At 36.1% G+C, this 27523-nt stretch overlaps 1 protein-coding gene across 5 annotated transcripts in view; it reads left to right on the top strand.

Moving 5' to 3' along the window:
• Positions 1 to 27523, top strand: part of KLHL5 (kelch like family member 5) — a 91868-nt gene that overhangs the window by 24112 nt on the left and 40233 nt on the right. For all 5 annotated transcript variants that reach the window (XM_039226999.1, XM_039226996.1, XM_039226998.1 and 2 more), the window contains 4 exons: positions 11290 to 11472; positions 14456 to 14592; positions 15117 to 15313; positions 24733 to 24945. In XM_039226999.1, the coding sequence (XP_039082930.1) occupies positions 11290 to 11472; positions 14456 to 14592; positions 15117 to 15313; positions 24733 to 24945 (730 nt within the window). The remainder of the gene's footprint in view (positions 1 to 11289; positions 11473 to 14455; positions 14593 to 15116; positions 15314 to 24732; positions 24946 to 27523) is intronic.

Genomic DNA, 27523 nt, shown 5'->3' on the forward strand with positions numbered 1-27523 from the left:
CTACTGTAAACAAATCAAAAGCTGTCACTGTTAATGTTGAAAGAAGCTATGCTGACATTCAATTAATTTTTGTCTAACTTGGAAATAATTCTTTTTCTTACATAATATTTACAAAAAATAAAACATAGTAAACATTTTATATGAGTATATTATAGATTGATATTTTAAAATATCAAAGACATAACAGGAAAATACATAATTATAAGTGGAGAATTTCTTTTTTAAGCATTCATATTACTTACACGGGTAGCTCTGAGAACTTAGATTGAAATTTCGAGTTATTAGAAAGGAAGGGAAAACAGCTGAGTGGTTTTACCTACACAAAATCCCAGCACTTACAGTGGGTCTACACAGTTCAAGGCAGAAGTTAAAAGCATCATAGCTTCCCTATGTTTGATTAGTTGCATTCTAACAAGGAGAAATGTCTGCCTCAGCCCTTAGACTTCTGCTCATTTCTTCTGCTGCACATCCAAGTGATTTAAAAGTTTTCATCTTTTAACTTTGATCTTGGGTCTGTAGCCTAGACAACATTTTCTTCATGGGAATCATCTAAGTCATTACATTGATATTAAAATACAACACTTATTTTTTACACCATGAGGAATTTTAGACTCTTAAGTGAGAATTGGCACCTTTTATGTGAGTAAAATTCTTACCAGGGCCAGCAAAGTTTACATTGTGACCTACCATGTGACCATAGATAATATAAACACAGTTTACACTTCACTTGATTTGCCAGCTTTGAAATTATGTCAATTTTGACATATTGGGGGACATTTCCTTATTTCCAGCTTTGTCATAAAGTTAGACCTTAATATTTTACATGTCAGATCTCAATGACATACTTTTAGTCAATATGTATAAAATATTACTGTATGTTACAAATATTCAGAACTAATAATAGCTAATACTGACTGAGTGTGTAGTATCTGTGAAGCACTGTTTTAAGCATTTTAGTATTAATTCATTTAGTCTTCACAACAAATTTCTGAGATAGCCACTGTTACCATTCTAATTTTATAGATGAGAACCAATGAAGAACAGAAAGGCTGGGTAACTTCCCCAGAGTTTGTAAGTGAAATAATTTTTCACTTTTCACTTTATTAAAAAATAAACTTTTTATTTTTCCATCTGTTTTAGATTTACAGGGAAATTGCAAAATAGTGTAGTGGATTCCTATACTCAGTTTCTCCTATTTTTAGTATATTAGTATGGTACATATATTACTATTAATGAACCAATATTGATACAGTATTATTAACTAAAGTCCATACTTTATTCAGATTTTCTGAATTTCTACCTAATGTCCTTTTTCTATTGTGGGATCCTCTCCAGGATCCCAGAATCCCATGGTGCCTTTAGTTAGCATGTGTCCTTAGGCTCCTCTGGGCTGTGACAGTTTCTCAACTTTCCTTGTTTTTGATGACCTTGGCAATTTGCGGAGTGCTAGTACTGGTCAGATGTTTTGTAGAATGTCTTACTCAATTGAGATTTGTCTGATGTTTTTCTCATGATTAGAGTGGGGTTATAAGTTGTGGGGAGGAAGACCACAAAATAAAGTGCATTTTCGTCACATCATATCAAAGATACATACTATTCAACCTCATTTACACTGTAGATATTGATCTTCATCACTTGGAAGTGGCTGCATTTTGAACCCAAGCAATTAAAATGTAGATTTCATGCTCACATGCCAGTAGGCAGTTGTCTGTGACTACTTATTCATCACGAAGTTCAACTTTGATTAACATAATAGTTAATGATTCATTCTAAACCAGTTTCACCTTCTCTCCTCAGGTAATTTTCTTAGCCAGGTTCTTGAAAATGCCAAACCTGGCTGCCTAACAGGTATAGGTTCTTAACACGGCCACAACTCTTTATCCACAGTCATCCCTCTGACCCATCTTAATTGGTTGCTCATTCCTCTGTGTTTCAATTATAGATATCCTTGCTATTCTTTGACTCCTCTTGATGGCATTTAGGTCCTCTTCCTCTCCCAACAAGGGGTTATCTCCACTTCTTTTAAGTGCTAGCTACCTCCTTTTTCTTGATCCTGTTTATGTTGTCTCTGCTTCTCTTTGTTTGAACCAGTCTGTTAATTCTGGTATGATCTGAAATTTATATCCTCTACATTTCCACATGAAATGAATTCTGTTTCCAGGGATGGCAAAGAAGTTCAACTGTACCATACTTTTATCTAGGAAGGTCGTATTGCATGTTCTCTGTCACACATATATGCCCAGGTCACAGCATGGGTTCCCTTGACCTAAAACTGAGCAACACATGTGTGTGCACCTGTCGGTGTGTGCGTGTGTATGTGTTAAATATTTCGTATATGGTGCAAGGAGTTCATGAACCTTCTAAAGCATCTCTGTATGCTGATCACTCTGCCTTCTTAGTTTTAGGCAACTGAAATTGACTGGTTGGCTTAACAGAATAGGAATTTGTTGGAATCATATGAATTCACAGAGCTGCTGAGAAAGCTGAAGAATTAGCCTGGGAAAAAGGATAGATGCTATAGTTGTACAACTGGCCTTTATAATTCCAATTTTAAAGGCAGAAGAACCTGCCTTTATGCCATTTATTGCCTGTACTTCATTTTTGTACATTTGCAACTAGATAGAGAGGTTTTACATTTTTAATATTAGGTATATTAGGCATGAAAACAATCACCCTCCCCTGACACACATATACACCCATATGCACATAGCCATATAATTTGGTCATTTAACTTTAGGGAGCATGTTAGTAAGGAATAGGCTAAGATAGTATAAACAAAGAGATTCAGACGTACAATGGCTCAAATAAAATAGAAGTTTATTTTTCTGTATCCTAACAGATAAGCAATGGGTCAGGGCTGATAATAGCTCTGCTTCACAACTTTACACAGAGACTCAGATTCCTTCCATATTGTTTCTGCATCCTGTAGGGTGTTACCTTTTCTTCATGTTCAGAGCTTACCTTCTTCTTTGCATTCTATCCTGTGGGAAGGACCAACAAAAGAAAAGGGAAGATATTAAGTGAATAGCACAAGTTGCATGTATCAATTCCACTCATATTCTTTTGTTGCAAACCTAGCCACATGGCCACAGCCAGCTGCAACGGAGGCTCAAATGTAATCTTTGCTAGGTAGCGATGTGTCCAGCAAAATTCATTACTGTGGTAGAAGGAAAGAATGATTTGGGAGTTATAAACAACAGAGTGCAAGGGGTGAAGACAGCTGAATAGAATTCTTCAGAGTTCTTTAGATAGAATTTTTAAATTAGTTTTACCATATTATGTAATATTTTTACCATGGAGATATTGGAAAATAAAGATTAAAAAATCACTATCCTGCCATCCAAAAAATAACAGCCACTAAGAATTTGGAGAAGTGTCATATATTTTCTATACATACGTAATAAAAATATGTATTTTTAAAAGGAAAATCTGAATCTTACACTAGATTCTATTTTGTAATCTACTTTTTTGCCCTACTGTAAATATTAAAATTAGGATTCTTTTTGTTGCAGAAGACAGAAGCCCAGCTCAAACTGACTAAAGCAAAAACTAGAAAATTTTGGTTCATATAAATAAATAAAGAATCCAAGGTTAGAGCTTAGTTTTATTCATGGCTGAATCCAGATACTCAAATAACACCACAAATCTATTACTTTTCCTCTCTAGATTCTGTTTTCCTTTGTGATGGCATTTTCTCAGGCAGGCTCACAGTATGGTAGCTAAAGAGCCACTAGCAGCTCCAAGTTTACTTTTTATCGGCTTAGCAACCTCAAAGGAAAGAGAGCAACTCTTCTTTTTTTAATAGTTTATTGTCAAGTCGGTTTCCATATCACATCTAGTGCTCATCCCGACAAGTGTCCTCCTCCATGCCCATTACCCCCATCTTCTCCCCCACACCCCCATCAGCCCTCAGTTCGTTCTCAGCATTCAAGAGTCAGAGACTGACTCTTCTAAGAGTGCCAGCTAACATCTTGAAATTGACTCTGACTGGCCTTGTTTGGATCATGGGTTCGTTCAAACCAATCGTAATTGCTAGGAGATATGATACTCTTACTAGCCAGGTCCCACCCAGTCCCTTGTTCACTCGTGTCCAGGGGGAAGATCCATCTCTTCCCAAGGCATGTGGCTTGAGATAGGGAATGTGTGGTTTCCCAAAAGGTAGAATTGGACCTGTTACCATACGAAGGGATCCTTGATAGGGAAAAACAATGTCCACTAAAAGTTTTTCATGTCATTAACTGTTCTATATCTTTTTAAATGGCTGCATCATCCTCCTGTGCACAGATACACCTTTTGTTTAACCAGTGCTCTGTGTCTTTTTGGAATTTAGATTGTTTCCAGTATTTTCCTGTTAGAAACAGCCTGTGATAAACCCTCTCTATAGCATGATCTCTATTCATACAAATGATTGTTTTCTTTGTATAAATTCCCAAGAGTGTGCACATTTTTTGATTTGTATTGTCAGAGTCATTTCAGGAACAATACTACTATTTTATTTATTTGTTTTTATTTTTGAGAGAGAGCATATGAGCAGGGGAGGGGCAGAGAGAGAGGGAGAGAGAATCCGAAGCAGTCTCTGCACGGTCAGTGCAGAGCCCAACATGGGACTTGATCCCATGACTCTGGGATCATGACCTGAGCTGAAATTAAGAGTCAGACACTCAACCGACTGAGCCCAGGCGCCCCAGGAACATTACTACTATTTTAATTCTCCACAGCATTGTATAAGAGTGCCCACTGGCCCTTTCCCTTCACATTGGTTATTTAAGAAAATTTTATTCTTATAAAACATTTAGTTCTCTCCACCATAGGTATTCTGGCCATGGTACCAGGAAAAACGCCCTTAAATTCCAAAATCAAAAATATTTATCTTGAGGGGCACCTAGGTGGCTCAGTCAGTTAAGCATCAGACTTCAGCTCATGTTATGATCTCGCAGTTCATGGGTTTGAGCCCCACATCGGGCTCTGTGCTGACAGCTATCTCAGAGCCTGGAGCCTGCTTCAGACTCTGTATCTCCCTCTCTCTCTCTGACCCTCCGCTGATCACGCTCGCTCGCACGCTCTCTCTCTCCCTCTCTCTCTCTCTCTCTCTCAGAAGTAAATAAAACATTAAAAAATTTAAAAAAAAAAAGAGTCCTACTCTTGATTTCAGCTTAGGTCATGATCTCATGGTCGTGAGATCGAGCTCTGTGTCTAGCTCTGTGCTGGGCATGGGGCCTGTTTATGATTCTCTCTCTCCCTCTTCCTCTGCACCTCCCCGGTGCACCCATGCACACACACATTCTCTCTCTCTCTCTCTCTCTCAAAAAAAGTATTTATCTTGAGAAAGGAAGAGATGAAGGTATTCTTATTCCTTTCCTCATCATTTCTTTTTTACACCTGCCTTGTCCTCCTCATAAAGGACACAACCTCAAATCCTCCTGTCTTCTTCCTCACACTCTTAATTCCAAGACACATTTTAAATCTCACCTGCTACTTGTTGCCTTTCCAAACACTAGCTCATATTGATCTTTCCCTTCTCTATATTCCAGTAGCACTTACACTCCAATTGAAGATATACAAAATGATCAGCTGGAGTAATGGTAAAAATAGATCTTGTATTTACATTTTATCTTATGCTTTTTTGTTGAAGTGTAGTGACATGCAATATTATAGTAGTTTCAGGTCTACAACAGGGATCATTTATATACATTATAAAGTGATCACTATAATCTAGCTACCATCTGTCCCCATGCAGAGTTGTTAGAATATTATTAACTATATTCCTTTATCTTAGTCTACAAAGCTCTATCTTTGCTATGTTTTAGAATATAAATAATAAGTATACAATGGTATCTGTATATCTTTTATAAATTAGTAAATATCTATATATTTGGGCACATGCTTAAAAGTATACTGAAAAGGACATGCTTAAAAAAGATTTAGAGACTGCTAGCCTATACTAAGCAATTTACATTCTTATTTTACATTTGTGGTTTTGAATATTTGTAGAGGATGCCAAAAGATTCATGATATAGTAATTTGCAATTTGCAAAGGCATAAATTCTGCATGCCAGAAGCTGTGAGACAGATAGCTAGGAGTAAATCACTTATGGAGGGAGCAAGCCAAGCAGACCAGTTTGAGCCTCAATGTAGCTTTGTTTTCTATTCAAATCTACACACAGTATAATTATCATGAAGTGATTTTTTTAACTTATTTTGAAAATTTACTCCATGAAGAAAGCCTGAAGCCAACACTGATGATGAAAGTGAAGAAATCTAAGTAATTTTTAATAAAAGCCATTGTTGGTCTTGGTATGTATTTTGTACATGCGCATGTGGGTGTGCACATGTATGAAATCTGAGAAATTGCAAGGTTTAGGCAGTGTTGCTATTTAATTTTTTTTTCAGTTCATGAAACTTTTTGCGGCCCCACAGTTTCTAACAGGTAGTGCAATATTGTCTATTGGGAATTACTTTGGAAATAGTTGATGACTTGATTCTGTTTAATACTTGACTCTTTGCTATGTTTAGGCGTTTTTCTGACTTATAAGTTCATTGCCAACTGCAGCGGGATAATAGGCTAAAAATGAAATGTTTCTTTGTAGCCTGGAAATACTCAGCAATGCATAGTTCTTCACAGTGAACATCTATTATGAAAGATTTTAATGATTTGCTATCGTAGTAACATCATATAACTAAAACAAAGCGGAGATGTTAGATCTGTTTCCTCTGTTATGTGAAAGATCACATAGAATCTCAGAGAAATATGTTTTAAATGCTCCATAAGTGGCCTATTTCCAAATGATTGTGTTACGGGTTTTGGTGTCTACTGGGTTTACCTGAAGACCATTTTAATTAGGAAGTATGAAATTTCGTTGTAAAATTGATAATACTTGGGGTCATTTTTTAAGAGCCAACCAACCAACCAGCCAAACAACATTGTATAAAGACAAGAGACAGGCCTTTCCATTTGCCATTGAAAACATAGGCTCTACTAACAGTAGCTTCCCTTGAGTGTGTACTTACTCTGTGCTAGGGCTAGGCATTCATCATTTCATTTAATAATCCTCCCATGAGGGATCCTCTAAAGAAAGCACTATGCATATGAAAAAGTTAATAGAACTTTCTACATTGATGGAAATGTCCTATGTCTGCACCATTCGTTTTGGCAACCATTAGCCCCCTGAGGGTTTTGAGCATTTGAAATATGGCTAGTCTAACTACTAGAACTGAATTTTTAATTTAATTAAATTTAATTGTCATTAAATTATAATAGCACCACGAGGCTAGTGACCACTGTACTGGAAATCACAGCTCTAGAATTTTCCTAGAGTGTTCACTATCCCATACCTCTTCGATTCATCTCTCCAAACCAAAATACATAATAGGAAAAGAAATAGTAAGGAATTACTAACATTATAAATTACGTGGAGTCTTAATATTAAAAGCAGTCTGATAAGCTAGGGATAGAGATGTGGTTTCTGTCACGTGGAAACCTAAAAGACTTTTCATCTCTTATACCTAGCAAAGGGGCAGTCACATAGAAGTAGACATTTGTCTAAAATTCTTAATTATATTATCTGTCTGTGAAATTACCCTCATTCATACTGTACCATCCTCCTCTTTCATACCTGTAGCGTTTATATAAGGAGCTTCATCCTTGAGGATGAAGGTAGGCAAGAATTTCCATTTCTTTGTGAGCGGTTTGACCAACACTCTGAATGCTTCCTGATCCTGGCTCTGCAACTGTCTGCCTGTGTGTCTTTAGTTGAGTACTTCGGCCAATTTTGGCTACAGGTTTTCTCATCTCAAAATAATGGAATTGAATTAAATGCATAGGTGCTTCCTAGATGTAAGAATTCTATATATAGTTTTTCTAATGGCCAAGGTTGTATGGAGATGCAGTAATTTTTTTAGTTTAATTCTTGCATTATTAAAAGTGTATGTGTAACCCCCCAAATTTCTTAAAACAAAACAAGAAATGCTAGGAAGCTGTGCAGTTTTTAAGTCTTTTGAATAGCTGTTTCTTCCTGTTTCATGATCCTTTTGTGAATGGATGACTTCACTTCTCCAAGTATACAGATCAGAAGCCTGTATCTCTTTTGATCCTTTGTTTGTAACAGTGGATGGAAGTGATTTCTATGCCCAGAAATCTCAGTAAATTAATTGTCACATTGAAGTAATATTTTTATTTAATATGTGATGGTAGTGGAAGCCATGAAAAGGAAATAACAAAGTTTGAGATGTCATGTTAGAAACAAAAGTTGTTTGTAAATGTGTAAATGATTTTGATGTTTTACCTTTATGCTTATTTTAAAAAATGACAAATATTCTATTAAGTTCAACTAGTTCATTTAAAATATTTTAGTCTGGAGCGCCTGGGTGGCTCGGTTAAGCATCCGACTTCAGCTCAGGTTATGATTTCATGGTTTTTGAGTTAAAACCCCATGTCAGGCTCTCTGCTGACAGCTCAGAGCCTGGCGCCTGCTTCAGATTCTGTCTTCCTCTCTCTCTGCCTCTCCCCGTTTGCACTCTGTGTCTCTTTCTCAAAAATAAACAAACATTAAAAATAAAATATTTTAGTCAAAGAAATTCAATTTACATATGTTTAAAGTATCTATAGTGTAAAGTTGTTAGTTCATCACATGCTGATTTGTGTAATGTATTTGTCTCTCCCTGAAGTGCACACCATTGGCCTTCAGCCTGTGATGCATGTTCAGATCTCCTGTAGGGCTTTCAAAAAACGTGATGGTATGGAATACTACGTGGCAATGAGAAAGAATGAAATCTGTCCATGTGTAGCAACATGGATGGACCTTGAGGGTGTTATGCTGAGCGAAATAAGTCAGGCAGAGAAGGACAAATATCATATGTTTGCACGTATAGGAGGATTAGGAGGAACTTAACTGAGGACCTTGGGGGAGAAGAAGAGAGGAAATGGTGGGGGAAAGGGAGAGAGGCAAACCATGAGAGACTCTTGAATGCTGAGAAACAAACTGAGGACTGATGGATGTGGGGTGGAGGGGGGAGATGGGCATGGAGGAGGGCACTTGTGGGGATGAGCACTGGGTGTTATGTGGAAACTAATTTGACAATAAACTATTTGTAAAAAAAAAAAAAATTCTATATTATGTTCAAAGAATAAAAAAAAAACAAAAAAAAAAAACCGTGATGGTAGGACGTTCAGATCCTACCTCAGACCTAGTAAATCAGTCTTAGGGAATGAGGCTAATGAAATAATTTGCGGTTTATGAAAACTAAGTATTCTAATTTTCTTTCATTCCTAGATCATTAAGACTCTTAAAATCATTTGTCAATATTTTGACAATATAAAACTTCATTTTATTGAAAAATGTTTTAAATCTTCAAATTGTTATTCACCAGTTACCATCGTTTGTTATTCTTGTTATTTTTTCTCCTAGATTTTAAAATAATTTTTAATTCTCATTTATTTGTATAAGCAACATATAATTATACTTTACTCACTTTGTTTTTATAATAATTATCTTAAATGTAAATTTGAGTATATTATACTAGATTTTCCAAGTCATTACACCAATAGTGTTCATAGTGTATGACACATGCATTCTAGATAATATATATTTTGCTTCTATTATTATTGACAGTTATCCTTCAAGAACATTTTTTAGGGCCCATATTTGTATGCATTAAAAATGTGTTGGTCTGGGAGAATTTAAGGAGAGATATGTATTAGTCAAGACACTGCTACCATCCAAAACAGATAAATCTCAATACGGTGTGAGAATTCTTGTGACTATAACCTATATAAATGTTCTTATCTGAGTGACCTTCCATGTGTCTGTGTTACCTCTTCCTTGATCTAAGTCCTCAGTCCTCTCCATTCAACTCCTGTAAGAGAAGGAGAGCATGAGAAAGGAACATCTTCTCTTAGCCACTTTAGCCTGGAGGGGACACAGTTCATTTCTATTCTAAGACCACACCTATCTCTGACAGAGGCTGGGAAATGCAGTCCAGCTGTATTCTCAGAAGCAAAAGTAAAAGGGTTCTAAAGGTGAACACACAGTGGTGTCTGACAAGCCTGTTTCTATCATGTACAAACTGCATGACTCCTGGCAAGACACTTGCTCTCCTTGGTTTCAGTTCCCTTTACCTTAAACATAAAGTTCCAATGACTTTTCTTTTTTTGGTAAGATTATTAGAGGTTTATGTTAAGAATATTCTTTGTTTTAAATAGTTTATTATCAACTTGGTTTCCGTATAACACCCAGTGCTCTTAAGATACAGTGAGGATTGAATCAACAAAGCAGTTGTCAAAATCATAATTATCCCTAAAAGTAGATCTGACAAGAAATGAGAGCTAAGTTATGGCATAGTCAGTGGTTCTGTAGTTAATTGCATAGCCAGTGGATGTTGATTATGTGATTCAAGTGATCGTGGGGGTGGTGGAGATGGGTGGACCTAGCACTTAATTCTTGGTCGAACACTAACCTTTTCACTTTTTCACCATTTCCATCCGTAAGTCATATGAAAACTCATACTTTTCAAATTATAATTTGGAAATTTCAAGTAAGTTTTAGATATCTGGGTTAGACCATCAAATTTCTTTTACCTGTAATAAAAGTTGTAGGTTACCTGGGTTTTTGAATACTGGCTAGAGAATCAAATGAATTGTTTATAGCATTGTTTTTATGTCAGTGTACAGTAGACCCTTGAACAATGTAGGAATTAGGGACACCAACCCCCACATAGTTGAAAATTCCCATATAACTTTGACTCCCTGGAAACTTAACTACTAAATAGTCTGCTCTTGACTAGAAACCTTAAAAATAATAGTCAATTAACATACATTTTGTATATTATATGTATTATATACTGTATTCTTACAATAAAGTAAGCTAGAGAATAAAGAAAATGTTATTAAGAATATCATAAGGAAGAGGGGCATCTGGGTGGCTCAGTGGGTTGAGTTCAAGCCCCACACTGGGCACTCTGCTGTCAGCAGAGCTGTCACCTCTATCCCCTCTCTGCCACTCCCCTAAATGTGCTCTCTCCAAAAAAAAAAAGAAAAGAAAAAAAAAATAGACACCACAAAGAATATGTATAATCACTAACTAATAGATGTCACAATCACTCACAGTGTTTACAAGGCACATGTATTATTTGAGCCATCACTGAAAAGGCAAAAATGATGAATCATTACATGTTACTGTTGACTGATAGCATTGATTACTTCTATTACATTTAAAGGGTTTTAAAGGACGTGATAGAAAAGATATCTTCAATGTGATAGTAATATTTCAAATGGTGTGTTCTCTTTCATTTCAGGACTTCCAATAGTAGTCAGACATTATCATCCTGCCATACTATGGAGCCATGTTCATCAGATGAATTTTTCCAAGCCCTTAATCATGCTGAGCAAACATTTAAAAAGATGGAAAACTATCTGAGACATAAACAGTTATGTGATGTAATTCTAGTTGCTGGTGATCGCAGAATTCCAGCTCACAGGTAAATTGTTTTCTAAGTCTCCTATATGTGAGAAATATTTCCTTGCTAACTTAGTGATATATTTTGAGACAATTTGTTCCAACTAACTATTAGGATGGAATGCTTTTGGGAAAGGGTATCTTTCATGGAATTTCTACAAAGAAAACTGCATGTGAAATTACTACACATTAAATGACCCCAGAAGGGCCACTTTCCTTCCATAGAATCAAAAACAACAAAGCACACTAGCCTCAGATTGGTCAGTATTGTTTGGTATAGATTTCAGCTACTATAAGCAGCTTTCTTCCTAAATTCTACCTATTAAATAACTTTAAGTAAACTCAATGGAAATTAGAGCTGTGAATATTTAAAAGCAAAAATGCCAGTGGAAGGAAATGGAAAAAACTGTGAAGAGTTTTAAAATAGTGACCCCTGTCCCAACTTCCATTTGCTGACTTCTAAGAAATATGAAAAACAGTGATGCTACTATTTTTTGAAATAAGGAAAGGAAAAGAGAAGGGTTTAATAAAGAGTATTTCAGGGGTGCCTGGGTGGCTCAGTCGGTTAAGCAGCCGACCTCGGCTGACAGCTCAGAGCCTAGAGCCTACTTTGGATCCTGTGTCTCCCTCTCTCTGCCCCTCCCCTGCTCATGCTCTGTCTCTCAAAAATAAATAAATAAATAAATGTTTAGAAATAAATAAATAGTATTTCATTGTTTCTTTTGATAATTCCATATTCAATTATTTGATGTTAATCATTGTTAGAACCCCAAAGGTTTGGTTTTTTTTTTTTAATGCTTTCAAAAACTAATTAACACTCTGTCCCAAAGGTTTTCTTAAACCTTCTAAAGTAGAAGTGATATCATTAGGAAAAATGGGCTTGGTCTTAGTTTCCAGTGATTCAATGAGCATGCATTTATTGAGATGCTACTAGATACTGTGACAAAAAGTCCATGTTATGAGTATGGGTTTATTAGAAAAGATACCTGAACCTGCATTTCATAGAGGCATCTCAAATCCTATTATTTCTAAAACAGAGTTCATTACCTTCCCTTCCACCTATGTGTAAACTCTCACCATCTCACTCAGGTTACCAATGCCAGAAACTGCCAATTGGTCTCCCTGCTTCCACCTCTCCCCCTACATTCTGTTTTCTGCACAGCTACCTCAGCGATCCCTTAAAAAAAGAACTCCGATCCAGTCACTCCTGCGATCAAACTTTTCAGTGACTCCTCATGTCACCAGTTGTGAAAGCCCAAGTCCTCACAGTGGCCTGTGTGACCACCATTGCCTTCTAATGCTCTGTCCAGCTCCTGTCCTCACACACTCTGCTTGAGCCACACAGCCCCCATGTGCCTTGTATGTACCAGGCATGCCGCTGCTCCCTTTGGGTTTTTGCTTTTGCATTGGCTGCTCCTTCGGCCTGAATGCTATTCCTAGATTCCTGTGTGACTAATTCCCTCACCTCCTTCAAGTCTTTGCCCAAATGCCATTTTCCAGTATGACCACTTACTTAAACCCACTGCCTACTCCCCATTTGCCCTTCTCCTGGGTTTTCCCCTTAGCACTTACGACTCTTTAATTTACTTCTGCTGTTTATTATTTATTTCCCTTCCCCCTAGAATGTAAGAATCCATGAGAGAAGGGATCTTTTCTCTGTTGTTTATACTGATAATATCTCAAATATCTAGAACAGTGCCCAGTTCTTATTAGATATGAATTTGTTTAGTGAATAAATGAATAAATAGGCAGTTCTCAGAAGAAACCTGAATGATCAATGACTGTTTGAAAAGACCTTCAATCTTACTAGCAATCAGGGGAATGAAAAAACATCAGCGAGGGGAACCTGGGTTGTTCAGTCGGTTGAGTGTCCGACTTTGGCTCAGGTCATGAGCTCATAGTTCATGAGTTCGAGCCCTGCATCAGGCTCTGTGCTGACACCCTGCTTCAGATTCTGTGTCTCCCTCTCTCTCTGCCCCTTCCCTGCTCACACTCTGTCTCTCTGTCTTTCTCAAAAATAAAAACAAACAAAAAAAATTTTTTTTAAATTTAAACAACAGTGAGATGCCCCTTAACACCTTGCAGATGTCCCCAATATTTAACATCTGACAGTGTTGTAGGAAAATATTCTCTTTCATACATCTCTGGTAGGGGTCTAAATTGGCACAGCACTTTGGAGAGCAATCTGGTAAACCTATGACTCAGCACTGCATGCCTGGGTGGGAGGAGAATGGAAGTAGAGAGGAACACAGAGGGAGCTTCGACTATTACCAGTTAATATTTCTTCAAAAAAAAAAAAAAAGTAAATCTATATAAGTGTGCTGACATGGCAATATCTCCAAGACATCAAATAAAAAATACACATTTCAAAATCTGTATGTATAACCTATTTTTGTTCACGTATGACTATCAAAAATCTGATCAGAGATGTAGATAATACATAATAATGTACTATTATAAAAATATTATAGTTTTGTAGTATTATAAGAAATAATATACTTTAATAACAAAATACAAATATTATACAGTAATAATTTAAAAAACACAAAAGCTAAAAATAATCTGCTAAAACCATTCTCAAATGTCTCCGATATATTTACTGTTTCTACAATTAAATTAAAAAAAAAAAAAGCAAAACCCTAGGTTATTTCCAAAAGTGATAAACAGAAAATAACCTTTATACTTTTTTTCCTTCTTTATATAGTCAGTTTAATGCTGTGAGCTTTAGCTTTTCTTCTGGATGTTATAAAGTGATATTTGAGTAATGAATAGGTAAATCATTACCTCAGCAGAAAATATTCAGTAATGGTAATTTATTATTCCAAAGAAGGAACTAGAGCATAAAGCAGTTTGTCAAACTTACATTTCCTAGTACTATGCACTTTCTATTGGTAACAAACTTTAAAAAAAAAAAAAAGAAAGAGAGAAAGAGAAGCAGCAGCATTTATTAATGAACATCAACTTTATAATGTGGTCACTGATTTTTTCTTCTGATATGTTCTCAGACTGGTGCTCTCCTCTGTCTCTGATTATTTTGCTGCCATGTTTACTAATGATGTCAGGGAAGCAAGACAAGAGGAAATAAAAATGGAAGGTGTTGAACCGAATTCACTATGGTCCTTGATTCAGTATGCGTATACAGGTAATAAATCTGAAATGTAAATTTAAAACCTCTTAAGATTATGTTACATTATTAGATTTCAGATTTCTGCTTCTAGTATAGCCTCCCACAGCCAACAGTTCATTCTGTTGTTGTAATCACCACTCCCAGTGATACCTTCATAAGTTAACATTTTTATATTAGAATCTTTAAAGTGTTTTTCATAACTAAGCTTATGATTGGTATTTTTAAATGTTAATACAATAATTAGATGAGTTATGTAATGTTTATAAATTATTTGCATTTAAAATTAGATATGCTACTTAAAGCATCATTTAAAACTTCTGAAAATAAGCCATTAGTTTTTTCTTTTAATAGAAGTCACAAAGAGCTAATAATCTGTTTTTTGTATTTAGTACTTTTTTTCTTTTTGGACTCTTAACCCATCTATGTCTGGAATTCATACAATGAACTCTTGTTTAGAATTATTACAGTTATCATTGATTATTTTATAAATTAAAGTTAATATAGCTGTATAGGTAATGGAATTTCTTTTTATCATTAAGGCCGCCTTGAATTAAAAGAAGATAATATTGAGTGCCTGCTATCTACAGCTTGCCTTCTTCAGCTTTCACAGGTCGTGGAAGCTTGCTGTAAGTTTTTAATGAAACAGCTTCACCCGTCCAACTGTCTTGGAATCCGTTCTTTTGCTGATGCCCAAGGTTGTACAGATTTGCATAAAGTGGCTCACAATTATACTATGGTATGTATTTTCTGAAAAGCAGAAAGGCATATGCTCTTTACCTCATTCCTTATTATTGCAGGCTTATCTACATGTTGCTGTTTCCCCATGGCTCTGCCACATGTCTTGAGGTTCAGGTTCCCTGTCTAATGCAAAATGTTTTCATTGAGTTATGAGGGGAAAACGCCAAGTAATATTTCTCCTGGATGTATGAGTCAAGCCCGAAGTTATTACAGTTGCTGAGAAGCAGAGCAGTGGCCTAGGACTCTTCTATTCAAGATTTTCAGATCTGCCACTTTTTAAAGCAGGATTTCCCCTACATTTTCCTTGGTAGCACTTGGGTGTATTTCAGAATTGCCCACATATTCACTGACGGAAATTGGTGACGGTGACTTTGCAACATTGGTGCAGTACTAGCACAGATGATAGGATGAAAGGGAGGCTTTTTATTAAAGATAAATCTGATTATATGTAAGAAAGGTTTTAGCTACATAGAAAGATGTTCTTATTAACTGTAGCAAATTATGTGCTCAAAATAAATTGCAGAGGAGGTTCTCATTCAGAAACCTGGAGGACAGTGGGTACAGATTGATCTAGGACAGAAAGAAAAGAAGGGCATGTTGAGAGCATATTGTTGGACCAGGTCTCACAGTCTTCATGGTTGGGGGGCTTGAGGAAGGGAGGATATTTGGAATTTTAAGGAATGACCATCTTGTCACGTCAAGGCAGTTAGGCCTTCACAGCTGGGCAAAGATTGCCCTAAATGCTGCAGTCAGGACAGTACAGCTTCTGAGAAAAGAGAGAGTGTGAACACTCACACACATACATATACTAGTTGTCTATATGGCTATTTTATTAGCATTTAGGATGTTTTTGTCTCCCTTGTCCAGTGTCCCCCATCCTTTCTGTGCGTTGGTTTGTCTGTGAAGGGATTGATACTTTAAGAATCTTTCACTACAAAAACAGAGATTTGGCAAAAATTGTGAGAACAGATGTTTGCAACAACTGGGAAGATTAATTCCACCAACTTGATAAGCTTGATGTGAGGATTAAATGAGTTAATAGCAGTTTAGTGCTTAAAATAGTAATTGATACACAGGATACCCAGTCAGTAAATGGTGGCATCATCGTTGTTACCCTCATTATAAAGATTTACTCTATTCGACACAGTAGGGATTGGCGTGAGGGAACAAAAGCACTCATACAAAAGTACAACCTTCATGATTCATTTTTTTTCCCCATAGTGTCACTTCTCAGAAATGTTACTTGTTTATAATGGCTGTGGTGCTTCGAGTGAAAAACTAGAGATTGTGTGACAGGGCACTACTATACAGATCTAGTATAAATTAAATTACACCCCATGGGAGATTTTTCCCCGCCTCAGTCTTTATCTTTCCTTGCAGACTTCTCATTTTAACCTTAAACCTCAGATTCAAATAATTTGGGGAGTAAGATGAATATAAATAAAGTAAAGCTGGTTTTCTTTTCTTCATAATCCGTTCATAATTTAATATCTTTTAGGAAGGAGTTTTATGCATATAAAAACATTTAGCTGCACTAAGGGTACTCCTGTTGTTTACGGTAGAGGAACAGTGGCTGCTTAGACATAATGGCTTAGACTTAAACTGGCTTATTTTTCTATTATTAAAGTAAAGTTGGCTGCAGTGTTATTTTAGTTTGAGGTGGACAGCATAGGGATTCAACAGTTCTATACATTTTGTCATGCTTACCATGATAAGTGTAGTTACTTTCTGTAGCCATACGGAGTTATTACAATATTATTGATTTACCTCAATGTTTTTAGAACTATTTTCATAGCCAATTAGTTGGGTATTTTTATTTCTCAATGCCATTATTTGACATTATTCAGTTTCAACAGAGACATGAAATTTAAGTCTAACAGCAATAAGTCATTTAGAGGCAGATTGTTTGACTTGAATTGTTGCTATGGGAACTCGATGAAAATGTATCAAAAAATTCAATCTTTAATTTAAACAAATCCCTCAGTAATTTTATTTGCTTAAAAACCAATTCCAAAAGAAGAAAAGGCATAATGCTAATAAGTGTTTGGTAGCGTGATAGCTCTTTATATCACAAAATTTTAAGTTTTTATTTTAATTCCAGTGAGTTAACATACAGTGTTGTATTAGCTTCAGGTACACAATATAGTGATTCAACACTTCCATACAACACCCGTGCTCATCACAACAACACAAAATAGAGTAAGAATAATGCCACGTAGTAAATTCAGTTGTCACGGTCCATAAATGGTGCACATACTTGGGATGTTTAGTCATCCTCTGTGAGCATAGGTAGGAAAGGATAAAGAGTTTATTCTTGTTCTCCTGAAACCTGGAAACTTGTGCTCATTCTGGCTGCCACTGAATGTGACCTGGCCCAAGTTATTTAACCAACAAAAAGTCTAAGATTGGTATATTATTACAAATATTTAATGACATTATGGATTTATGAAATAAATACAGGCATTTAATTTAAAATTTTATTTTATTTTTTTTTAAATTTTTTTTAATGTTTTATTTATTTCTAGGAGACAGAGAGAGACAGCGTGAGCAGGGGAGGGTCAGAGAGAGAGGGAGTCACAGACTGAAACAGGCTCCAGGCTCTGAGCTGGCAGTCAGCACAGNCAGGGGAGGGTCAGAGAGAGAGGGAGTCACAGACTGAAACAGGCTCCAGGCTCTGAGCTGGCAGTCAGCACAGAGCCCGACGCAGGGCTCGAACCCACGAACCGCGAGATCATGACCTAAGCGAAAGTCGGATGCTTAAGCCACCTAGGCACCCCTAATTTAAAATTTTAAAATTTTCTTTCTTGATCTAGAAAACCTAGGAAAAAACCATTTAATTCTGTTAAAATACCTGGTTTAAAACCAAATACTTTTGAAAAGCACTTTGTGTTTAACCTTGAGTTCAGTAGTCTTTCCATAAGTTGTTGAGAGACCTGATTTTCACTTAAAATGAATTAGAATGGAACAGACAGCATTACAAAATAGGTACATCAACAAGTAAATAATAAAATGAGTATTGTTATATAATAGTCCTTTTCTAATTGATGAATGAATACCGTTGCTTTGGTAATGCCACTAATACCATTTGAGAGTAAAGCAATAGTTAACATCAGTATGATGTGAGTGTTGATTATACTATATACTACCTTTGAGCAATGTATATTATTAGGGAACTCAGTGACTCACTAAAAAGGAATAACATCAGAATCATAGGGGCCCAGAGATGAAGAGAGAGAAAACGGGTAGAAGGTTTATGTGAGCAAATGATAGGAGAAAACTTTTTAACCTGGGGAAAGACAGACATCAAAATCCAGGAAGCACAGAGAACTCCCATGAGATTCAACAAAAACTGACCATCAACAAGGCATATCATAGTCAAATTCACAAAATACACAGACAAGGAAGGAATCATGAAAGCAGCAAGGGAAAATAAAAAGTCCGTAACCGACAAGGGAAGACAGATCAGGTTTGCAGCAAACCTATCCACAGAAATTTGGCAGGCCAGAAAAGAGTGGCAAGATATATTCAGTGTGCTGAATCAGAACAATATGAAGCCAAGAATTCTTTATCCAGCAAGGCTGTCATTCAAAATAGAAGGAGAGTTAAAAAGCTTCCCAGACAAACAAAAAGTAAAGGAGTTCATGACTACCAAACCAGCCCTGCAAGAAATTTTAAGGGAGACGCTCTGAGGGGAGAAAAGACGAGGGGAAAAAGAACAAAAACAAAAACAAAAGCAACAAAGACCAGAAAGGACCAGAGAACACCACTCTACAGGCAACATAATGACAATAAATTCATATCTTTCAGTACTCACTCTAAACATTAGTGGGCTAAATGCTTCAATCAAAAGCATTGGGTAGCAGAATGGGTAAGAACAATATCCATCAATATGCTGTTTACAAAACACCCATTTTAGATGTAAAGATGCCTTCAGGTTGAAAATAAAGGGATAGAGAACCATCTATCATGCTACTGGTCACCAAAAGAAAGCCAGAGTATCCATACTCTGACAGCCTAGATTTTAAAATAAAGACTCAAACACGGGATGAAGAAGGGCATTATATCATAATTAACAGGTCTACCGACCAAGACCTGACAGTTGTAAACAGTAAACATCTGTGCCCGCAATGTGGAAGCATCCAAAGATACAAATCAATCACATACCTAAGGAAACTAATTGAATAGTGGGGCACTTCAGCACCCCATTTACAGCAATGAAAAGATCATCTAAACAGAAAATCAACAAGGAAACAATGGCCTTGAATGACACACTGGACTGGATCGACTTAATAGGTATATAGAGAACATTTCATCCTACAGCAGCAGAATACACATTCTTCTCTGGTGCATATAGAATATTCTTCAGAATAGATCACATACTGGGACACAAATCAGCCCACAACAAGTACAAAAAGATCAAGATGATAATGTGCATATTTTCAGACCACAACACTATGAAACTCAAAATCAACCACAAGAAAAAATATGGAAAGATAACAAATATTTGGAAACTAAAGACCATCCTACTAAAGAATGAATGGGCTAACCAAGAAGTTAAAGAGGAAATTAAAAAGTACATGAAAGCCAATGAAATTGATAATACCACAGCCTAAAACCTCTGGGACGCAGCAAAGTTGTTTATAAGAGGGAAGTATATAGCAATCCAGGCCTTTCTAAAGAAGGAAGAAAGGTCTCAGATGCACAACCTAAGCTTACACCGTAAAGAGCTGTAAAAAAGAACAGCAAATAAAACCCAAAACCAGCAGAAGGCAGGAAATAATAATAAAGCAGAAATCAGTGCTATTGAAACCAACAAAAACAGTGAAACAGATCGATGAAACTAGAAGCTGGTTCTTTGAAACAATTAACAAAATTGATAAACTCCTGGCCAGTTTGATCAAAAAGAAAAAGGATAGGACCTAAATAAATAAAATCAAGAATGAAAGAGAAGAGATCACAATGAACACAGCAGAAATACAAACAATAATAAGAATATTATGAGCAATTATATGCCAATAAAATGGACAATCCTGGAAGAAATGGACAAACTCCTAGAAACATAAACTATTAAAACTGAAATAGGAAGAAATAGAAAATTTGAACAGACCCATAACCAGTAAATGAATTGAATTAGTAATCAGAAATTTCCCAAAAAAACAAGAGTCCAGGGCCTGATAGCTTTCCAGGGGAAATCTACCAAACATTTAAAGAAGAGTTAGCACCTATTCTTTTGAAGCTGTTTCAAAAAATAGAAATGGAAGGAAAACTTCCAAACTCACTCTGTGAAGCCAGTATTACCTTTATTCCAAAACCAAAGACCTCTCTAAAAAGTAGAATTATAGACCAGTTTCCCTGATGAACATGGATGCAAAGAATCTCCAACAAGATACTAACCAACTGGATTCAACAGTATATTAAAAGAATCACTCACCACAACCAAGTGGGATTTATACCTGGAATGTGGGGATGGTTCAATATCTGCAAAACAGTGCGACGCATCACATCAATAAAAGAAAGGACAAGAACCACATGATCTTCTCAAGAGATGCAGAGACACTACTTGACAAAATACAGCATCCTTTCTTGATACAAATCCTCAAGAAAGTAGGGATAGAGGGATCATACCTCGAGATCATAAAAGTCATATATGAAAGATCCACTGCTAACATCATCCTCAATGGGGAAAAACTGAGAGCTTTCCCCCAAGGTCAGAAACAAGACAGCACTGTTATTCAGTATAGCATTGGAAGTCTTAGCCTCAGCAATCAGACAACACAAAGGAACAAATGGCATCCATATCGGCCAGGAGGAGGTCAAACTTTCACTCTTCCCAGATGACATGATACTGTGTGTGGAAAACCCAAAAGATTTCACCAAAAAACTGCTAGAACTGATCGATGAAGTCAGCAAAGTTACAGGATATAAAACCAATGCACAGATGCAAATCGGTTGCATTCCTATACACCAATAATGAAGCAACAGAAAGAGAAATCAAGGAATCGATCCCATTTACAATTGCACCAAAGACCATAAAATACCTAGGAAAAAATCTAACCAAAGAGGTGAAAAACCTATATACACTGAAAACTATAGAAAGCTTATGAAAGAAATTGAGGAAGAAACAAAAAAATGAAAAAATATTCCATACTCTTGGATAGGAAAAATCTCAATACTAACATTGATCTACATATTCAGTGCAATCCCTATCAAAATAACACCAGCATTCTTCACAGAGCTAGAGCAAACAATTCTAAAATTTCTATGGAACCAGAAAAGACCTCAAATAGCCAAAGCAATCTTGAAAAAGAAAACCAAAGCTGGAGGCATCACAGTCCTGGACTTCAAGATACATTACAAAGCTGTAATCATCCAGACAGTATGGTACTGGCCCAAAAACAGACACTCAGATAATGGAACAGAATAGAGAACCCAAAAATGGACCCACAAACATATGGCCAAATAATCTTTGACAAAGCAGGAAACAATATCCAATGGAATAAAGACTGTCTCTTTAGCAAATGGTACTGGGAAGACTGGACAGGACCACTTTCTTACACCATACACAAAAACAAACTCAAAATGGATGAAAGACATAAATGTAAGACAGGACGCCATCAAAATCCTCAAGGAGAAAGCAGGCAAAAACCTCTTTGACCTTGGCTGCAGCAACTTCTTACTCAACACATCTCCAGAGGCAAGGGAAACAAAAGCAAAAATGAACTATTGGGACCTCGTCAAAATAAAAAGCTTCTGCACAGTGAAGAAAATAATCAGCAAAACTAAAAGGCAACCAGCAGGATGGGAGAAAATATTTGCAAATGACCTATCAGATAAAGAGTCAGTATCCAAAATCTATAAAGAACTTATCAAACTCAACACCCAAAAAACAAATAATCCAGTGAAGAAATGGACAGAAGACATGAATAGACACTTCTCCAAAGAAGACATCCAGATGGCCAACCGACACCTGAAAAATGCTCAACTTTACTCATCATCAGGGAAATACAAATCAGAACCACAATGAGATACTACCTCATGCCTATCTGAATGGCTAACATTAGCAACTCGGGCAATGACAGAGGTTGGTGAGGGTGTGAAGAAAGAGGATCTCTTTTGCACCACTGGTGGGAATGCAACCGTATGGAGGTTCCTCAATAAAAAATAGAACTACACTACAACCCAGCAATTGCCCTACCAGGTATTTATCCAAGGGATACAGGTGTGCTTTTTTGAATTGGCACATGCACCCCAGTATTTATAGCAGCACTGTTGACAATATCCAGAGTATGGAAAGAGCCCAAATGTGCATCAATGGATGAATGGATAAAGAAGATGTGGTATATATACAATAGAGTATTACTTGGCAATCAAAAAGAATGACATCTTGCTGTCTGCAACTACGTGGATGGAGCTAGAAGGTATTATGCTAAGTGAAATTAGAGAAATACAAATATCATATGACTTCACTCATATGAGGACTTTAAGATACAAAACAGATGAACATAAGGGAAGGGAAGCAAAAATAATATAAAAACAGAAAGGGAGACAAAACGTAAAAGACTCTTAAATATAGAGAACAAACAAGGTTGCTGGAGGGGTTGTGGGAGGGTGGATGGGCTAAATGGGTAAGGGGCATTAGGGAATCTCCTCCTGAAATCATTGTCATATTATATGCTAACTAACTTGGATATAAATTTAAACATTAATTAATTGTACATATCTGCTGTAACTAAATGACTAAACAATTAAAATAATTAATTTAAAAAGACATGTATATTATTTTGATTTCTTGAGAATCTTCCCTAATATTATGTAATAAATGTTTCTGTGTATCTGTATGATCTTTGTTTTTGAAATTTTTAATGCCTGCTTAATAGTCCATTGAGTTACAAACCCCTATAGCTGGACTATAGGCTAATTCCCATTTTGTACTAATATAAATAATAATACAGAGAAGCATCGTTAGAGAAGCATCAGCTTTTTTTTCCTTGTGAATTATTTATAAAGGATTGAACTGCTAGTGGTGTAACTAGGTTGAGAGCTTAAGCATTTTTATAGCTCTTGCTATGTGTTACCAAATCATTTTATGTCAGTATATAAGTGAGTTGAACAGTTTGCTTGAAGCCGACATCACGGTTTTATTAAAATGTATTTCTGAAAATGATAATCAGTCATTTAAAATAGATACATTTGGGCATCTTTAACAAATCATGATGAATTGAGGCAATTGAATTTAGTTAATTATTCATGTATGGTTTCCTATTTAAGAATTTCCAAGAAAGGAATGTCAACTCAAGATATATTTTAGATCAGTATCTAATTTGGGTTACTGCAAGCTATATGGAACATATAATTCTCATTTTCATATAGAAGATAGTCACCAGTCCTTATCTCTAGCTCTAATTTAAACAGCCCTGTATGCTGAGACAGACATAGCAAACTAGGAAGTATAAGAAAAACATTAAGGGACAATATATGTAGGATTTGCATTTATGTTATAGTTATGTAAACAATCCATGCATTAAGACTTGTAAACTTGCAGACCAGAAAGTAAATTTCCCATCTCTGTAGACTGTTTAGCCCAATAACCTAGTAAAAGTCATTATCTCACAGCTAAAGTCATTTCTATCTCCCATTTCAAATCATAGGGAGCCTGATTCTAGTAGTGGCTGAAAATGAATGTGCAAGGGTCTGGGGTCCCAGTGCATTCTGTGTCAACACTTTTGCTTTGGCTCTTTTTCTTTGAGACCAAAAGAACTTCATACGTAAATTAGATTAGAAATTTTTAAAACAGGTCTAAAATCCTGGGTGGTCTTATAAATTACATTGAAAGACTCTAGTATAGGCTAATCAGGTTCTAGGATAGTCCTAAGGATATAGTCTTCCCTGGGAAGAGTCTGAGAAGACTTCTGAGGTCTTGGAAATAGTCTTGGGAGATCTAGCCAGCCAGGCAGCACTTTCTGGGTAAGAGAAATAACTTCGCAGCTAACCCAGGTGTTTGGCTATACTGTTAACCAAATTCTTCGGCAACCACAAATGTAAACTAAATTTGATGTTAGAGTATCCTACATCTCAGAGTCTAATTCATTTTTTCTTCCCTCTGCCTCTTGAAAGACTTGCCAGAACTATGCCCTAACTTGACCAAACCAAGACCTACAATCCCAGGTCCATTTTTAAAGTGTAGCAAATGGTAAAATTTAATTCTACTGATAATAGAGACTTAAAGCCTAACAACATAACTGCACTTTAAATGTTATTTTCTAATACGTTCCTTTCCTAGTAAATAGTGATACTATTGTAAGGAAGGTCTAAAGTACAAACTGTATTTTGGCATCTAATTCAGGATTTTTTATTTTATCTTAAATAAACTGATGGACAGAGGAACACTATTGTTTATGTGCTATTTTTTCCCTCTAGGAACATTTCATGGAAGTAATTCGAAACCAGGAATTTGTACTGTTACCAGCCACTGAAATTGGAAAGCTCTTGGCCAGTGATGACATGAACATTCCTAACGAAGAGACAATACTGAATGCACTTCTTACTTGGGTCCGTCATGATTTGGAACAGAGACGGAAAGATCTCAGTAAACTTTTGGCTTATATTAGGCTCCCTCTTCTTGCACCACAGGTAAACTGTCTTTGATTATTTAATCAGTATCATAATTTCAACTACATATGAGTATTTTCTTCATGCTAATTATGTTAATATGTACATATCTATAGATTTTTTCCTTTGATTATTCTATCTGATGAGGTTATTTTACATACACTCCTATTAAATGTGTAGGTGGAAAGATACTTAACTAAAAAAAATTCTGCTTATGTTTTTTTCTTTTTAACTTTATTTATTAGAGAGAGAGAGTACATGTCCATGCACATGCATGGGAGCTGGGGAGGGACAGAGAGAGAGAGAGAGGGAGAGAGAATCTTAAGCAGGCCCTGGGCTGTTAGCACAGAGCCCGACTTGGGGCTCAATCTCATGAACTGTGAGACCATGACCTGAGCCGAAATCAAGAGTTGGATGCTTAACCAACTAAGCCACTCAGGTGCTCCTCTGCTTGTATAGTCAACCCAGAAGGTCGGGCTACCTAAATTGCATGAATTAAATTACACTCTTGCTTAGGGGTTAGTAATTTTATTGGACTCCACTAGAAACCTATCCTAGCAATTGAGAATTAGTAAAGGCACTAATGAAAGTTGCAGTGGATGCTAGGAACCAGAAAATTTCAGTTAATTCGTTTGCTACATGTTTATTAAGTATCCACTAAATGCTGGGTTCTGGTGATAAATAAACTGAGACATGATAAAGAGTTCCAGCTCTGACATTTTAAAATTCTGTGTCTGGGCATATTCACACACCTCAGTCTCTTAATCTTTCAGGTGGAGATAACATTCTCTTTGACTATCTCACAGGATTATTATAAAGATGAGAAAAGGACTCTGTGAAATCAAATATACTGTAAATAATCATGGTAGGATTATCAGCATCATTTTACAATTGAGAGATATCTAGTTAGTGTATTCAAGGTGATTAGTCATAACGTATTTATTTACATGCATAGTTTCCCCTTTGTACAGTTTTAACTGGAATATACAGCAGTCTCCCCTTATCTGCAGTTTGCTTTCTGTGGTGTCAATTACCCATGGTCAGCCATAGTCAGAAAGCAAATGATCCTCCTTCTGACTTGTCAGAAGGTCATTAGTTAGCCTAACACTGCGTCACAGTGTCTGCATGATCCATCTCACTTCATATCATCACATAGGCATTTTATCATCTTACGTCATCACAAGAGAAAAAAATGGATGTATACAGTACAGTAAGATATTTAGAGAGAAAGCCTACATTCACATAACTTTTATTACAGTATTCTAATTGTTCTATTTTATTATTTGCTATTGTTGTTAATCTCTTACTGTGCCTCGTTTTTAAATTAAACTTTATCATAGGTATGTACGTATAAGAAAAAACATAGTATACACAGGATTCAGTACTGTTTGCAGCTTCAGGCATCTACCAAGGGTCTTGGAACATATCCCCCATGAGTAGGAGGGGGGACTTCTGTACAATAATTTCTTCTGCCTATTTTACTGCTTATCTTGAAGCCTTAAATAGAGAAAGAGGCCTTGAAAGTGAAGAAAGAATGAGCTGTTACTGCTTGAGATCAGATTTTTGTTGTTCCAAGTGCCATCAATTTTATCTTATCTGCATTTATCTTGGGGATTATGTATTATTTCTAGCCATTGTTAGCAAAAGTTACTGTTTGCTCTCTACTTTATAGAGACAAAAATTAGTGCTGATGCTTTATAGGAAAGATCTCTTCGGAGGTAGAATGTTCTATGATTCATAGGAATGAGACTGCATGAATTGATGACAATTCAGGAATAATAACATTGTAAAACATTTCCCTTGAAATCAGGTTTTAAAAAGAGTTATATTTTACTGGTACTTAGAATTTTTTTCTTATCCTTTTCTAGATTACAGAAAATAAAATATGAAAAATCCTAGCAGACTTTTGAAAAGAATCTATGCAATTAAGTAACCTGATGATTGACCTCAGTGCTGCAATTTCAAATGTTTATGATACTATATTTGCAGGACTGTCTAAAATTTCTGTTATCCATGGTACTGCTGATAATCATAGGCATAAGATCTTAGAGTTAAAGGCAGCCATTTAGTCTAACACCTGTTGTACAAATGAAGTAACAGACCAAAAAAGTAAGACCATATGCTCAAAATCATAAAGTGATTGCATAAATTCCTGTATTTCTGCATTGTAGTTTTATTTGCCTTTGCTGTTTAGCTAACATAGAGCTAATAAAAGATGGAGGTAAGACTTGAACCCAAGTTAAGTTCTGTGCCTTTCTCATGGAACCATTCTGCCTCTTGAATGTACTATGTATAAAATTGCTGGGTGAGGAGAGGGATATCAAGTGGAGGAAGAAAGAGATTAAAAAATAAATCGTGATTATGATATAATGAGAGGTAGGCTGTGATAAATATATGAACATGGCATTATGGAAATAATCAGAGTAGTCTGCCCAAAATGATGATGGAGAAGCAGGGAGAACATTCTGAAAGGTCACTCAGTCTGCATCCTGAGTAGCTACCCAGAAGAGGGGGCAGGATCGCCCAGAAGAGATAGCAGACTGTACCTAGTTATGGAGTCATGAGCAAATAAATACATCATGCTCTGGAATTTGTAAAG

This window comes from Hyaena hyaena, unplaced genomic scaffold (assembly GCF_003009895.1).
Source record: "Hyaena hyaena isolate Hyena2069 unplaced genomic scaffold, ASM300989v1 scaffold_24, whole genome shotgun sequence".
Lineage (NCBI taxonomy): Eukaryota > Metazoa > Chordata > Mammalia > Carnivora > Hyaenidae > Hyaena > Hyaena hyaena.